Source organism: Mixophyes fleayi, chromosome 3, assembly GCF_038048845.1.
Source record: "Mixophyes fleayi isolate aMixFle1 chromosome 3, aMixFle1.hap1, whole genome shotgun sequence".
NCBI lineage: Eukaryota > Metazoa > Chordata > Amphibia > Anura > Limnodynastidae > Mixophyes > Mixophyes fleayi.
The window spans coordinates 156398822-156415914 of NC_134404.1; the positions used below are offsets into that span (position 1 = coordinate 156398822).

The 17093-nt window shown below is 40.0% G+C and overlaps 1 protein-coding gene across 3 annotated transcripts; it reads right to left on the reverse strand.

The window, feature by feature from the left end:
• Positions 1–764: 764 nt before the first annotated feature.
• LOC142144134 (cyclic GMP-AMP synthase-like) lies at positions 765–14861 on the reverse strand. 3 transcript variants are annotated; one of them, XM_075202621.1, is made up of 5 exons: positions 13996–14859; positions 10655–10874; positions 9130–9372; positions 6475–6574; positions 765–1564 (listed from the first exon to the last, which is right to left on the reverse strand). In XM_075202621.1, the coding sequence occupies exons 1-5, from the start codon at positions 14788–14790 to the stop codon at positions 1213–1215; spliced, it is 1710 nt and encodes a 569-aa protein (XP_075058722.1). In that variant the 5' UTR covers positions 14791–14859; the 3' UTR covers positions 765–1212. The 3 variants fall into 3 exon arrangements, 2 of the variants coding, with proteins under 2 accessions (XP_075058722.1, XP_075058723.1); XR_012689658.1 differs by having other exon boundaries at positions 1480–1564; positions 9206–9372; positions 13996–14861; XM_075202622.1 differs by lacking the exon at positions 765–1564 and having other exon boundaries at positions 6474–6574; positions 9206–9372; positions 13996–14861.
• Positions 14862–17093: the final 2232 nt, after the last annotated feature.

The window sequence follows — 17093 nt, forward strand, 5'->3', positions numbered from 1 at the left end:
TAGCAGAGAAAGGGTTAAAATAGCAATTCAACAAACTTACTCGAAATTTACCATACTATGTAAATGAATCACATGAGAGCAATAACAATCTATAAGACAAAACATTACATCGCCCACAGCAATGCCAGGAGATCATCCTGTGGCTCCAGCTCTGTTCTTTTGAGTATGCACATGGGCCAGTGCTTGCTCAATGAAGACCTTTTTGGCTTTCAGTTTCAGACTGAAATCCCAAATATAGTTTCACTGCATATGCACTGACCCCCCCATGCATGCTCAGAAGAACAGAACAAAGCCATGGGATGATGGACACATCTACAGCCATGGTAATTCCTCCACTGTCTGTTAGCAATGAATGTATATGGAGCTAGCTGCATAGGAGACTTTTTGAGCTAAGTTACACTGACAGTTTGATCTGTGAGAACTCACAATTATAAGGGCTTGTCTACATGTTTTGCTATCCTGCGACTGGGAAAATGCACATCAGTCTCTGTACAACACATGTAGTTGGAGCCATGGGTTGCATTATTAAGAGACTAAACCCATGGACCTTTGAGTTGCATGCACCCAATAAAGGATCAAAAAAATCGACAGTGTAGCCTAGCCTTGAAATTTACATATGTAGCTGATCTCATAGCGATCCATTGATTGCAGATCTTGCTATTTGTTTGATGTTACTAATCATATTACGAAAATTGCTTTGATATCCTTAGCCTTAGTGTCTAAAAAAGACTAGTTGAATCCATTTATAGCATGAAAGACACAAGTTATTTTATATATATAGTTTTTAATGTATAAAAATAGAAATGAAAAAGTAAACAGTAATTTCAAGATCAGTAATTATTTTGCTCTCTCTCGGCTGGCTAGCAGACAATAGGTCTTATTTTAACCTGCAAGTTGTCTTCAAAAATTGGAATATTTTAAAAGTATTCTGCTTTACATTATTTTGTTTTGGGATCTGATCTCCAATGACAGGCAGGCCCAGACCGCAAGTTCAGGGTGGCAGGTAGGCAGTGGGTTCAGGGTGAAAGAGAGACAGGCATGGCAATAGGGTCGGAGAGACAGGTGGGCAGTGAGTTGAGGATGACAGAAGAAGCAGGGTAGCAAGATCAGGTTTAGTAGGGTAGAGCTCCGTAGCAGGATATTTGAAATCTGCTTGAGCTAAGCTGAGAATATGTGGTCTGATTATCGTTTCTGTGAGTAGATGGTGGGACATCACTCTTCTAAATAAAATATTGCATAGCTCATTTTTTTTTCTTTTTCTATTTGTTCATAAAGATAGTTACAGCTTGCTTTATCGATAAATTCTGGACTGAAAAGATTGTGGGAAGGTATAAAAAAGTTAGGAAGACTATATTCTTTAAGACATTTCTGGAAATATTTAATGTATTTGTTAAAGCATAAATCCAGATCTTCCAGTTTCCAGTCTTCATCTTTGGGTGTTTGCGCACAGATATGCAATAATGCAGTCTTGGCATGGTAGGAGCAGAACCCATCCAGTTTTCTTTTGTTGCCATTTTTTTTAAGCAATTCCAGCAAGTGCTTCATCAGTTTAAGGCACTGTTTCCTGAGGAAATATAATAAGGGGGAAAAAAATGTGTATCATTATCAACATTTATTTATATAGCACCAGCAAATTCCGCAGCGCTTTACAATTGGGGACCAACACAGTAATAAACAATACTGGGTAAAACAGACAAAGAGGTAAGAGGGCCCTGCTCGCAAACTTATAATCTATAGGTCAATTGCAGTTGGAAACATGAGGTTAAATGTACATACTGCATATTGGTCCAGCCAGATTGGAAAGGTAAAAAGTGATTCATATGCTATGTGATCCAGTCATATAGCAATGTTGTATTGGTCAGGGGACAGAGGGTTGTTGTCTTGTGTGAATTGTGTAAAGGGTGGTAATAGGGTAACCTAGTGAGCTTAAGAGGGTGGTTGAGGAATATTGTAAGCTTGCCTGAAGAGGTGGTTTTTCAGAGAACGCTTGAAGGTTTAAAGCTAGATGAAAGTCTTATTTTGCAAGGGAGGGAATTTCACAGTCGGTGCAGCTCGAAAGAAGTCCTGTAAGCGGAAATGGGAGGATGTAATGAGAGTGGATGAGAGACGCAGATCTTGTGCAGAGCGAGTTGGGAGATGTTTTGAGACAAGTGAGGAGATGTATGTTGGTGCAGTTTTGTTGATGGCCTTGTATGTTGTAGAATAATTTTATATTGGATTCTGTAAAAAACAGGAACCAGATCAATAAAACTAAGGAAGCCATGCTTCTACTATAATTAGATGCCGAAAAAGCATTCAACAGACTCCACTGGCCTTATATGACAAAGGTTCTCGAATGGTTAGGATTTACGGGAAATATTTTGAAAGCTATTCTGGCTCTGTATTCTAACCCTTCGGCGCAGGTATTTAGTGACGGGTTTCTGTCCTCAAATTTTTGCATTTCTAACGGTACACGGCAGGGGTGTCCCTTGTCCCCCCTCATATACCTCTTGGTGATCGAACCATTGGCCGTGCGGGTGAGACTAGAACAAAATTGTAGGGGAGTGGTTTTGGGAGGGGTGGCACACGTTATGCTGTTTGTCACAGACCCGGAGACCTCACTGCCAGTAATCCATATCCCAATTTAGTAGAGCCTCTCTTTATAAACTTAATACTTCTAAGACAGAGGCACTCCCAATTAATATCTCTACTGAGAGATTACAGAGTTTAAAAAACAAATTTAGTTATACTTGGAAATCCACTGAACTATCATACCTGGGTATCCAGATAACTCCGAATCTAGATACAGTTATAGATAAAAACTTCTCTTTACTCCAAGCCCAACTGGTGTCATTAACGTGGATGAGCTACGAGGTTTCTTGCCTGGGCAGAATTTCAGCATTTAAAATGTCACTCATCCCAAAGCTGATGTACTTGTTCCGTATGTTGCTGTTTCGTCTCCCTGAGCGCCTGATGAGTAAGTCAATTTCCATTATGAAGTCGTTTATATGGAGGACCAAGCCTCCACGCATGGCAATACAGAGGATGACCAGAGGGAAACTACAAGGGGGTTTGGCCCTTCCCAATTTAAGAAATTATCATGAGGCTTGTCTGCTGTCCCAGATGATGGATTGGTATCTCCCGAGGGGAGAGAAGCCATGGGTGGATTTGGAGTCTGTATGCAACCCTGAATTTCCCTTAGTAGATCTTCCGTGGGTGCCCAGAGATTGGAGGCCTTCTGCCAACAGCTTACCAGTTCTCACTAGAGACGCTTTGGCAGTTTGGGACTGTCTGTGTAGAGATACTGAGAGGTATGTACGCCCCACAGCAAATGTGTCCATAAGGGCGATGGCTAAACAGATCGCAGATTTGAACCTGTCGAGTTGGGTGGCTAGAGGTATCCAGACATTAGGCCATTTATTTCAAACAGGCAGGCTCTCCTCCTTTAGTCACCTCACTGACCTATATCAATTACCTAGAGGAGACTTCTATAAATATTTACAACTCAGGCACTGGCTGATTACGCCGCCACTTAGAGATCAAACAATTGGTCCTCCCCCGGTATTGTTTTATTCTAAACTGACGAAAGGGGGTAATAGAGCTAGCATAACTTCCTGGTACAATATCTTACAAACAGACCCACCCAAGACCAAGATACAACTCCAATGGGAAGGAGACCTCCAGGTAGAACTGTCAGGAAAGGACTGGAAACGCATATTTTTGAACTTCTTCAAAATGTCTAAATGCATTAATCATACATAAATGCTGGTAAAACAGCAGAGAGATCCATGAGAATTAGAAGAGAGTAATGGCCTTTGTTTTTAGCAGTGATCAGATCATTGACAACCTTAGTCAATGCAGTCTCTGTGGAGTGTTGAGAGTGAAAGCCTGACTGAAAAGGATCCAATAGGATGTTTGCGGAAAGGAGGCAAGTGTATGCAAGTCTCTCTGGACACTTAGAGGAGCATGGGGCGGTAATTTGAGAAAGAGTTTGGGTCAGAATATTGTTTTTTCAGAATAGGAATAATCACTCTATGCTTGTATAATGACAGGAAGATACAAGTAGAGAGAGAGAGACTACAGATTTTAGTCAGAGGTGGAATGGGCACACGAGACAAGGACCCACCAATTTGTGAGGGTATAGGATCAAGAGGACAGGAGATAGAGTAGGAAGATATGAAGAGAGTAGATACTTCATCTTCATTTGTGAGATCAAATAAAGAGAGGGTGTCAGAGGGTGCTGGGAAGGAATTGAGCTGAATGCTTGTCAAGGAAGAAGATACCATTTCTAGTTTGATCTTTTCAATCTTGCCCTTGAAGAATGAAATAAGATATTTGGCACTAATAGTAGTCGGAGGGTTTGGGGTGGGAGGGTTGAGAAGATATTAAAATGTGCTAAAAAGGCGTTTGGGGTTTGAAGCCTGGGTATAGATGACAAATTGGTAGTATGTTTGTTTTGCAGTGTCCAGATCATTTCAATAGGAGTGGTAGATTGCAGTATATGTGAAGAAATCATTAGAGGTACGAGATTTACGCCAGTGATGTTTCTGCTTTATTGAAACGTTTTTGAAGGTTTTGTGTTACTTTAGTGTGTCACGGCTGACATTGAAGTCGACGTGAAGTATGAAAATTCGCTGGAGCAACTTAAGCAAGGGCTGCTAGGCTATGGTGAAAATGAGGTACTGCCACATCAGGGGAGGAGAATGTAGAGACTGGAGAGAGAAGGTGTTGGAGAGAAGTGGAAAACTGTTGAAAACTAATAGAGTTGAGTTAAGATTTCTGCAGGCATGAGGAGGTTTGGTAGAGTTTGACAGCAGAGGAGTTAAAGTACTGGGAGTGAGTGTGTAGCTGATAACGGGATGATCCAAGAGGGGAATGGCATGTTAAGGAAATCAGAAATTGAGCATAGCCTAGAGAAAACAAGATCAATGCAATGGCCATCTTGATGAGTAGAGGATTCAACCCACTGGGAGAGGTCAAGGGAGGAGGATAGAGAGAATAGTTTGGAAGCAACATTGAAACATGGATTAGAAATAGGGATGTTGAAATCCTCCATGATGATGTGGGGATGTCAGAAGATAAGAAGTGAGGGAGCCATGCACAGAAATCTTCAAAAAATTGTTGGTACAGCCCAGGGAGGGCGATAGAGCACAGCAACATGCATAGAGAATGGATTAAAATTCTGAATAGCATGTACTTCTATAGATGTGAACGTACGTGATGGGACATTTTGTAGAACTGTGAATGCGCACTATGGGGAGAGAAGTAGTCCAACCCCATCTCCTTGTCTGCCTCCAGGTCTGGCGGTGTGGGTGAAATGGAGACTACCATGTGAAAGGGCTGCAGGTGAGGCTGTGTTTGATTATGTAAGCCATGATCCAGTTATTGCCAGAAGGTGGAGGTTGTTTGAGACGAAGAGGTCGTGTATGGAGGTAAGTTTGTTAAAAAGAGAACATCCATTCCAAAGGGCACATTTAAAGGACTTTGGAAGAGAAGGGAGACAGGTGATGCGTTTGAGGTTTGCTGGATTTTGGTAGAGTTCTGAAATATGTGTAGTGGAGTAGTGTGGGGGACCTGAATTAGGAGATATATCACCAGCTAATAGAAGCAGAGAGAGAGAAAGATAGGTAAGAGGATTGTAAAGTGTGTGACCTTTGATTTTCTGGTGAGAGAAAATAAATAGGACAAAAGTTCACGAGTGTTAACTTGGGGTGAGTGGAGTAATGAAGGGGCAATGTTTGTGTTGCAGGAAGGGTGAAGGATGATAAAGTCCTAAAGATAATGACATGAAAGGAGAGTAGTAAAAGAAATGTATCAAACATTGTGATTTAAGAGTAAAAGCCACCAAGTTAAGGGAGTTTAATCAATGTTTTTTGTACCATAATCAAATACTGTAAAATCAATGGCATATGTGAAGGAGGACAGACTTGCAATTTTCAACCCCCATACATCTAAATCCTTGTTGATATGGCTGTATTCATGCACTTTTTTACTGAAGGATATTGCATAACTTTGTTGCAGTTAGATAAATAAAAGCATACATACCTGTTGTATTGCTATCCTATCTACTCTCTGCCATTTTGACACAGAAAGGTTAACTCAAGAGTTTTTCAATGGGGCATTATAAAGAATGCTCCAGTGTTTAATTTTTATAAAGGCCCTTCACTATTATATCACCCCTATGTGAGATATAGATTATATGTATACATAATGTGTATATATTTATTTATTTATATATATATATATATATATATATATATATACACACACACACACACACACACACATATATATATATATATATATATATATATATATATATATATATATATATAGACATATATATAGATAAGCTAACAATCAGATTTATCTACAATTGGCATTATGGAAGCATTTTGCATCTAGCAATATTATCATCAAAAACCGCCAATAAGGGATTTCTGATTTAATGATTTTTGTATTTTGTGTTGATGGCTGTAACATTACTCCCAGTACCTGCAGCACATCTCTCCTTTGTCTTCACAACAGGTTTTTCCACTCCCATGATTGGTCATTATTGCTTTTTCAATATTTGAAAATGAAATTCGCCACGTATCTGTGAAAAATGGCAACGGACAACTGCATCAGTATGGCACAAATAATTACTAGAACATTTGTCAAATGTATCATAATAGAACAGCATTTTATTTTAAATGGCACACATTTTTTAATATACAAATTAGAAGCAGTGCATTTAATAAATAGTAATTAACCTTTGCATAAACGTATTTTATCTGGTCAAAAACAACTACAAGTGCCACATAATATGAAAAAGCTTTCACAGCAACAAATTAGTGGAAAAACTTTATATTAAATCATCATTTCCTGATGGCATATGATAAACTGTGGAAGTCAATTGTTTATGTAATATATTGAAAACCAAGCCAAATGACATATTACAAATACTTCATCTTAGGCTATTGATATAGTTCTGTGGTATGCTATATTTGACCCCCTATCCCCTTCCCAGAATGAGAGCACTGTGTTCCTGAAGCTTTCCCACTTCTGGGGGAGCAGGCAAATTGTCATGAAGGCTGATCATCAGTGAGCAATGATATGTCATAATGAATACAAATTGTCATCAAGGGCCAGGCCACCTATAGTGAACACTGACTGAACAGGGTCGTAATGATGCGATTTGGGTCCTCTTAAATTTTTCCCTATTAACTTAATTATGCTAATTGCGTCATCAAATCCCGCCCAAGGTTCAAGGTATGAAAAATAGTTAAATCTTAACTTATAATTACACTTTACAGATAAGCAGCTCTCAATGAACCTGAGCTTTTCTGTTCCAGAGCCTATGGGCATGTTGACTTATAGTATTTTATCGTGTGAACATCTCTAAGTAATCATCATCATCATCATTTATTTATATAGGTCCAGTCGTGCTCAACTTATCTTGTTAAGCTGGGTCCTCAAGTGTCAGGGGTTCTTAAGTCATTAAGGAGAGCAAGGCAAAAAAAGGAGTAAATTTGATCCTGGACAAACCATGTTACAATGGAAGGGGTGCAAATTAGTTTATGGATTTACACATAAGGAAAATAATGGCTTTTTTGTCATGTAGCACATAAATACTTGATAACTTTATTTTTACACTGAAATTTAAAGTTGATCTAGGACATGCCCTACCCCAACTGTAATCTAAATGCAACATGGTTTAGCCAAGGTGCAAAATAATTCCTTTTTTATGCTTTGCTCTCCTTAATGACTCAGGCCCAGGGTCCTTTACAAACAGCAAAAGCGCATACCCGCAATGTTTCATTATGTACAGAAGTGTACGGACTTCAGGCGCGGGCTGGGATGCTGCAGGCAGGGGGGCACACAGGCGGCCGCATCTCATTACAGGGGATGCGGCCACGTCAATGATGACGCGGCCGCATCCCCTGTCATGTGATGCTGCCGCCTGTGCGCTGACGCGGCCGCATCTGATGACATCAGATGCGGGCGCAGAAAAAAATCAGAAGAAATTGCATCGGGGGCGGCCGGCCGGCCTACCCCCCAGCCCTAAAAGCGCAAAATCTGAGCGGCTCGGGGGGCCAATGCCCCCCTGCCCAGCCCGCCCCTGACGGACTTGTCCGGCTAGGTCATTTCAAGGGGCATACCCCCTTGGAATTCCACAGAGCAAATCAATCTGCTCCTATCTAAAGTGGTTTACAGATATACTTCATCATCATCATCATCACCATTTATTTATATACTTGAAAATGTGCATGGTTGAAAAGAAGTCCAATCTACTAAGCCTTTAGGACCTTCCACCCCATCTTCATGGGAAATGTCAGGCTTCTCTTAAAATGCTTATTGTTTGGCCTCATTTATAGATTCCATGGATCTTAAGAGCAAGGGGACATCAGGGCTATCCTTATTAGATGTGTCAATTTTATGTATGTCTGAAAGTGCATCTAGAAATATATATATATATATATATATATATATATATATTATAAATGCTTAGTGGCGTGTGTTAGTCTGTCTGTGTGTGTGTGTGGAAAAAAATTAAACCAAGCTGCAGCGCCACCTGCTGGGCGGAGTTATACACTGACCTACTAAATTCTTAGTGTGTGTGAAAAAAAAAGTTCAGAAAGGGCTGAAATTTGGTATACTAAGATGTTTTTAATTTGTTAATTTAATTTGTTAATTGTTAAAAGTGTTTATAAAGATTTAAAAAAAATATATATATATTTCTTGAAGGAGAAGTGACAGTTGGGAGTGGTTTGTGGTTGCCGGGGGTGACAGTGGGGAGTGGTTGGTGGTTGCCGGGGGTGACAGAGTGATAGGAGTGTGATACTCAGGACCGCTGAGAGAGATCCCTGTGTCTGGATAGACATCTGGATAGATGTGGCGATGAAAATGAAGGATGAGGTGATGGAGAAGAATGATGAGGTGACATGTGGCAAAACCACGTTAAAAAAGGGCGCTTACGTCGGGAAGTAACGCTCTTCCCCTGAGGAGGCCTGGGCTATGGCCCAAATGCATGACAAGAACCTTTTTAACACCTTAAGTAGCTTGATTTAACTAGAATGCATGAGTATCATGCACGGGTTAACTTGTATATATATATGTATACATTATATTGTAGGATACTCAGACAGTCAAACTACTCAAAATGTTTACCTATATTATTTTTCTTCCCCAAGTTTGCTTGTTTGGCTACCATGTAGAATGCATCTCTCTTATATGTTTGTTTCACCTTAGTGCCAAGCCAGTCATCAATATTCATTCCATCACTTGCAGGCCATGACTGTTCTAATTTAAGAGCAGGAACCAGATCCACTGATATAACATCAGGCTTTTTTCCAATTAGAAGAGTCACTGCAGGACTTAAAGGATCTTCCTTCTGTACATATACTTTCATACCTGGCATAAGAATATAAATAGTTTACTGACCATGAACATGAATCATTGTAGCAACCCCCCCCCTCTCTCCCAATGTGTAAAGTTATATAACTATATATAGTTTTGGCTAATTACAGCAAACTCATTAGCATGAAAAGTGTGGGGTGCAACCAGCACCTGGCTGGAACTACTATAATAGAGAAACCCACAGCAAAAGTGAATTCCTTAAGGGGATCGGGTCCACAAATAAAATGTGGATAAGCAAGCCCCATGCTGATAGCACTGGGGTTCTTTCCATCACCCCTCGGTGGTAGGTGTTGTGGTAATAATGTAGCTGGAACAAAACATGCCAGCATAGCTATGGCTTCCAGACCGTAATGGAGCTTATAGAACTACATGTGCCACAATGTCCAGACAGCCAGGTCCTGTTGGACCTGCAGTAATACATAGTAAAGTACTAAAAAAACCCACACATTTTACTAAGATTCCCATATTTTAACTAAAGACAATCAATACCTTGTTTTCCTCTTTGTTGTACACCTAAATCCTTAGGGATCTCTTTCCTTTATCTTCTTGTATTCTTTCCTCTTCCCTTGTAATCTAGCAGAGCCAAAATGCAAACGATGGGCCAGGGGGCCTGTTCTCAAGGAAACAATCAAAGCTACTTCACTCTGATCGGCTAGAGTTGGAGAATGCTGCTTTCATTGGGGCAACTTGCGTATAGACCCCATGTGGGGATTTAATGAACTTCATTGTACCCATGATGTTCATTCCTAAAATGTATCAATGAACCTCGTTATCAGGCCAACAGAGTCAGGTGTCATGAGTGATGTGAATGCCATGGTCTTAGAAAGTCAGAGCCTTCAGATAACTTTTGTCTACAATTTTGAGTTTTTGAACAGCAACTTCCAGGATTTTGGGTTTGAAACTAGAAACACTTACTGTACCCCACTTGGGGCTGACAAATATGTAGCCACATTGCTCTTGCTGCTGGTCGAAAAGTTTTTTGAAGTTATCTAAATGATATTTTATTGATAATGCTTATGTAAAGTATTTTAACACATTGACACTATTGACTCTCTCCAGCATAGAAAGGAAAATATTTGATTTCACTCAAAATGTTCCAATACTGGGTGTAAGATTCCACAAACCCTGTAAGCTATATCGTGATACTTTCAAACTGGGTAAGTATGACATGGTGTTCCTTCTTCCCTGGTTGTGTTAGTTTTGTTTTCACAACTGATTGTGTTGTATGCTTTTTTGAATGCACAAGCTTAAATCTACACACATTACATGAACTTACCTGACTGGCGAATTATGTCACTAACAAGCTTTCTGAATTGACATAAGATTTGTACGGCTAAAATGTTCCCATCTCCATCTAGGTATTCAGCCATAGCTGGTGGTTTTCTTTGTTTATAAGCCAGTGTGTAGAAAGCACCAGTAACGTTTGTCAACTCTATTACTCGACGGCCAGAGAAGGAGATTTCAAGCATGATGTCAAATTCATTTGGCTTTGAAATCTGCAGAAGAAATAGGTATCTGATGAGTAGTCATATGAATAGACATTTCATATTTCATAATCATATGTTAATATTAAATGACTAAATAAATAACGGACTATAATTGAATATTTAACCTCATTCTGACTTCCATGTGCAATGCTGGTTAAGGGCCAGGACACATGTAGGACTAGAAAAGCCACATAGAATGGCAAAGTTTTAGGGGCAGCAGAATCTTCTTAATTTATCTTGTATACTCATCTTAATAAGTATTATATTATAAATTACTTTTTCACTCATGCCCTTAGACAGGCATCCATGTTTTAATCAACATAAAAGGAACCAAAATTAGTTTTCACAGACCTGAAGCAGGATTAATTATATACGATTGATGTAGAGTGGGACATACACCAGTTTGCATACTGCATCTTGACAATGCTCTGCGCATGCTCAGAAAGCAAGTGGAACACAAATGCTCCTATGCAGACCAGCATGTACCTGACACTTCCGCCTGTCTTTGCCTCTAAAAGAGGGATGGGCAAGGTAAGGAGCGTTCTGACATTGGGTGAGTACATTAAAGGCGTATTCACACGACTGTGGCTCATGTAGACCTGTTAGGAGGCATATCTTTTGCACTTGCTATAGAGCATAAATATATTTATATTTTGCTCTGATGGTGGTGACTTATCATAAACCAGATGCATATGATGCTGATGCCAAGGTGGATGTTTCTCAATATGCATATTGCTTTGCATATGGATGGAAATATGATATTTTTCTGTGCTCTTTTTTAAATTTTTTTAGAGAAATGTATTTGTCTGTCTATATCTATCTATCTATCTCTCTATCTATCTATCTATCTATCTAGTGTGGTCAAAGCTGAAATTGATAGCTTTACAATCAAAGCAGGTGGTGAAGTGGTGGTATGGCACAGTGCCGTAACGAGGGTGGTGCGGGCGGTGTCGTTGCCCAGGGCGCAATGCCAAGGGGGCGCAGCAGCCGCCCGCTAATTGCCTCCATACCTTCAGTTCCGCTTAAGGGCTGAAGAGAGAGAAAGAGAGATTTTTACTTACAAGAGTTTGAAGCTCCAGCCTTTAAGTCTTTCCTGCAGTGTAACACATGTGTGTTCCACCGACAGTAAGTTCGGCACTTGCGTTCCAGATGCCGAACTTACTGTCAGTGGAACCTCTCTCTCTCTTTCTCTCTCATTAAATTTTGCCTACAAGGACTGAAAATCTGGACTAATGTAAGATAAGATATTTGCAGGTGGATGACTATAAATGGGTTTTAAATGGAAATGGCCAAACTTCAATGAACCACTTATTTACAGCCTGGGAATAGTAACATATCTGTGAATAGTTGTGTTTGGTTAAGGGCCTGAAAAGCTGAAACCTAATTCAGTTCATCAGACTTGGGGGGAAAAAGTGAATATAAAATATATACCGTTGATTATTATGTCAGACCTGGAGATATATATATATATATATATATATTTATATATATATATATATATATATATATATATATATATATATATATATATATCCCCCAGCAATGTTTGTTTGAGAGACAATGATACCATAAACCTACACATATTAACTGCATAAAATATTATAATACCTATTGCTATATATTTTTACCATACTTTAAATGGTCATTAGGGCAGACAGCTGGTTGTTAATTTATTGCAATCCCACCACTGTGTGTGTGTGTATATATATATATATATATATATATATATATATATATATAACCACAACAATTGATATACTCTGGCGCTATCTACCACATCAGTTAGTATTATATATAGAAGTTCACAATACTATATAGTATCAGATATAATAATCAATAGTCCACAATCACTTCACTCATGTGTGAGTGGCAGCCACGTATAAGCCTGTATCCAGATGGTCAATCCAGAAGAAAATAGTCACTAGAACAAAGCACAGGCGGGGCGCCTCATAGTGTTATACCAGGACAACAAAGGACAAAATATGTATATATATGCGTACCGTCAGGTAGAGATGTATGATCTAGACTTGAGTGGATCCTCTTTGAGAGCTGTAACACTGGATCTCAACTTAGGAACAATCCAAGAGCGTGGAGAAAGGCAAACATAGTATAATATTGTAATGCAAAGGATAATGCACCACGTGAAACACCACAGAATATTCAAAGGGTGTAATGTTCAAAATGCACCAGGGTATATATATAGAACAACGTAGCCCAGGAAAACACACACCACTTTATGTGTAGGCAATAATTCATATGCGTACCAGAAATATATTAGCATAATAGCCAGAAGATGTTTTCTTTATAAGCAGCTGTATCTCATACAATGGACACCCAGAAATATGGGCATAATAGCCAGAAGATGTTTTTTTTATAAGCAGCTGTATCTCGTGCAATGGACACCCTTCCAGCGGCGGTGTAGTAAATGGAAGAGGATACAAATGTAAAGAGCAATACAAATTTAATAAACAAGGTAATACTGAACTCACATATAGTTCACCAGGTACAGCTGATCAACAGTAAGGCTCGACGCGTTTCGTCTTGATGATCACAAGACTTCCTCAGGAGCACAGAAATGTGTAACACCGGATTAACCGACTTTTGTCTCGCCCAGGGCACCAAAATTTCTAGTTACGGCACTGGTATGGCATACCACCATATACCAGTCCACTTTGACTACTGTGTGTGTGTGTGTATGTATATATATATATATATATATATATATATATATATATATGTATATACACAATGCAAGTACAGGGGTAACATTAATACTCCGCACATAGACACAATTACAATAGTAAATAGAAAACTATAGCAATGATCAACATTTCAGTTCTCAGTGGGTCCTCGATACATAATATAACAGGTAAAAATAAAACTTTATATACATCTTACAATATAAGCCTACAGGAAAACACATGACTCTCAGTGAGTGTTACATAGCACACTCATTGCCATACTTGTTATACTATTGTTATACTATTCCATCATCATGATGACTTTTTATTTACAAATGGTTACTTTAAATATATTTAAAGTAATAATAGTTTTGTGAACAGGTCTAGTTTTGAAATAAACTTGATTGTGCATATATTTCTCAATATTTAGCAATATATTGTTTTCTTACCTTAAGCTTTTCATAGTAACTCCCAGTATGCATTCTCTTTACGTTACTGAAAAGAATATCTCTTTTTAGAAGGTCAGACGTGAGGATTGCTTCAACTACATTCTTAACTTTCTCAGCAGCTACTGAAATGTCAGCCATCTTCATTTTCAATCTTTCCACCACATCCTTCAGTTTCTTGGGAGCTTTGGAATTAACAGTTGTCTTATCCTTTACAGTGTCCTCTTTCATCCCTCCTTTGTCTTTGTTTGAAATGTTACTTTTCTTTTCCTCATTTAGTTTGACAGTTTTTTTTCTTTTTTCTGCATTTGTTTTTCCCAGGCAGTGACCGTCTGCATGTTTGCTGCTACTTGGTTGACACACATCTCTGACATGAGTCTTTAAATTTAAGGACCTGAACTGATCACTAATATCGGGCAGATGAAACTTATCTGAAGGTGTGCTCAATGTTCTACTAAATTTCTCTCCGTGTCTTGAAGTGTTCCTTCCAGTTTCTGCTCTGTGAGGCTTTATCTGACAGTTCTTCTGTACACCTGTGTAATGTGCAGAATAATATTTGGTCTGATTAGCTCTTCTTGACTTCTCTTGCTCTTTCGTACCATTGGATTGACCAACAGATCTACTATAAACCTCCGACGTTGCCATATTTCTTCTAAGTGTATCTGATTTCCATTCTCCTGCTGAGCATAAATCATTGCTTGAGTCACTGTGTGTAGCAACAGGACGTTCACATCCCTTGGGATGCTTTGGCCTTTTTGCCATCTCTTTTTGTCCACCTTTCTGCTGCCTGTCTCCCATTTCTCATCTGTTCCCGACAGATGTGCAAGTGCTACAACAATGATAAGTGCTTCCTTTTATAATCAACACTCCTCCCTCATAGGGGAAAGCAAAGAAATGAAACTAAAAGTAATAATCCTGCTAACCTCTTCATTGCCAGATGGTGCTGTAGATTTTAGGAACTGCACATATACAGCTGTATGCAACATTTTGGGCATGTCTTGTAGGGACAGATTAAGATTTTGTGTGGGCCCCAGGGTAAGAAACTTGTGGGGCCCCTGCCACTAAAATATATTTGTCAAAATGATATACTAATGTTGTTTTATAATGTGTCAAACAGCATTGTGTGTTTTATTCTGTCCCTGCAGACAGATGATATGAAGTTTATTTTTGCAATGTTTATGTTATATAACAAGTACCTTGTATAGTGCACAAAACATCACAACTTTTTATTTTTTATTGAAAAAGTAGCTTTATTTTGTATAAAGTACAAAAAACACATGTCATATGTTTCATTCAAGTGTACACAGTACACCGTAAGACATAATCATGCATACATTTTAGTACAATACAGGGCATAAAGTACAAGACATAACATCCTACACTATATACATCAAGTACTGCACTAACCATTCAAACTTTAACCAATATCACATTACAACAAAAACCTTGGATGTAAGGGGGAGTCACGAGCAAAAAGTTTTTATTGAGGACAGACACAAAGGGAAGGGTGCATAAATAGATATGACATTCAATAATACTTCAAGCTGTGAAAGGGAAATGGGTTGGAGGGGGTAAGGGAGGGGGAGCACAAACCAAAGATTTTATTGATAAAAAAGACACAATGGGGAGAAGGAGAAGAGTGAGACAACAATCAATAACAATCAATTGTCGTCTTCTTCTTCCTCAGGACTGTCAAGGGTGTTATAGTCACTTAGCAGGCTGTGGATCAGCCGTCGACAGTCCTGAATGGTCATCTTCTCCCGCTTCAAGATGAGGCGATTCCTGCCAAGCCACATAGGGTCCTTAAAACAGTTCATAAGGCACCAGGCCTCCTGGATTGACCCAATGGTGTGGGTCCCAGGAAATGAGCCATAAAATACTGAATGGTTTGAAAGGCAAGTCCTGGGCACACTCTCTTTAAGTTCATGTTCCAGGGTATCCAACAGTGCCTGTGCAGTGGGGCAGTCCCAAAAAATATGCTGAGCAGTCTCCCTTCTGGTGATACAAAAGGGGCAGTGAACATATCTGCACAGGTTCCGGGAGTGCATGAATGTCCTGAGAGGCAGACCCCCCTGGATAGCCATCCATGCAATGTCTTTATGTCTATTAGTCAGCCTTTTAGAGGCCACATTCTCCCAGACGTGTTTGACCATAGCCACAGGGAGCCCTGGAACAGACTTCATAACGTCCTTTGCTCTGATGATCTTGTGGATAATTTTAGGCTTCCACAAATCTGGTTTAAGTCCCTCCAGATGGTGCTCCCTCACAAATTGTCCAACATCCAGGTAAACCAAGGTGTAGTCCAGTTTTAAGGGAAGGAGCTGTCCCACTTGTCCCAACCAAGGTTCCTCCAAAGAGGCAGGAGGAAAAAGCGAGACATGGACTTCCCAGCAGAGCAAATGTTCTTTTCAAGGAGTGTCCTGCGGATGCAGTTGCAAACCAAGAAGACCCGCAGCATGGTGGGGATATCGAGGATCCCTTTCCCATCTTTGTGGGGCTCCTTGTACATCACTGACCGCTTCACTCTGTCCATTTTGGAGCCCCAGATGATGTGAAAGACTGTCATCGTGATGGTCTTACAGACGGCAGCAAGAGGTGGCCAAGCTTGGGCCGTGTACTGCAGAACAGGAAGAATCTCGTTGCGCAGCACCAGTGCTTTCCCTTTGATGGTAAGGTCTCTGAGGCTCCACAGTCCAATCTTTTGTCTGACAGTCGCCAATCTCTTCCCAACACTTCGCCTCCTCTCCACCAAACCAAACTCCAAGGATTTTGATGAAGTCCGGCTTGATAGTGAAGGGGAATCCAGCGGGGTATGACAGGTGCCACTGACCAAACAGCATCGCCTCTGACTTCCCGCAGTTGACCTTTGCCCCTGAAGCTCGGCCGAAGTTCTCACAGGTCTGGACGAGTGCTGCCACCGAACGATGATCAGCGCAGAAGACAGTGACATCATCCATGTAGAGCGAACACTTGGCCTATAGACGGTCTGGGCTCGGTGCGGTGATGCCTCTTATCTCTGGATTCCGCCTGATGCACATCGCGAAGAGCTCTATACAACAAACAAAAAGAAGAGGTGAAAGAGGGCAGCCATGTCTGACCCC

Excerpts from the sequence above, each read along its gene's own strand:
- LOC142144134 (XM_075202621.1), bottom strand. The coding sequence starts at position 14,790 with ATGGGAGACAGGCAGCAGAAAGGTGGACAAAAAGAGATGGCAAAAAGG. Across the intron at positions 9,373-10,654 it reads TGACATAATTCGCCAGTCAG|GTATGAAAGTATATGTACAG; the intron begins GTAAGTTCATGT and ends TTCTTATGCCAG. Across the intron at positions 1,565-6,474 it reads AAAGGAGAGATGTGCTGCAG|GAAACAGTGCCTTAAACTGA; the intron begins GTACTGGGAGTA and ends ATATTTCCTCAG.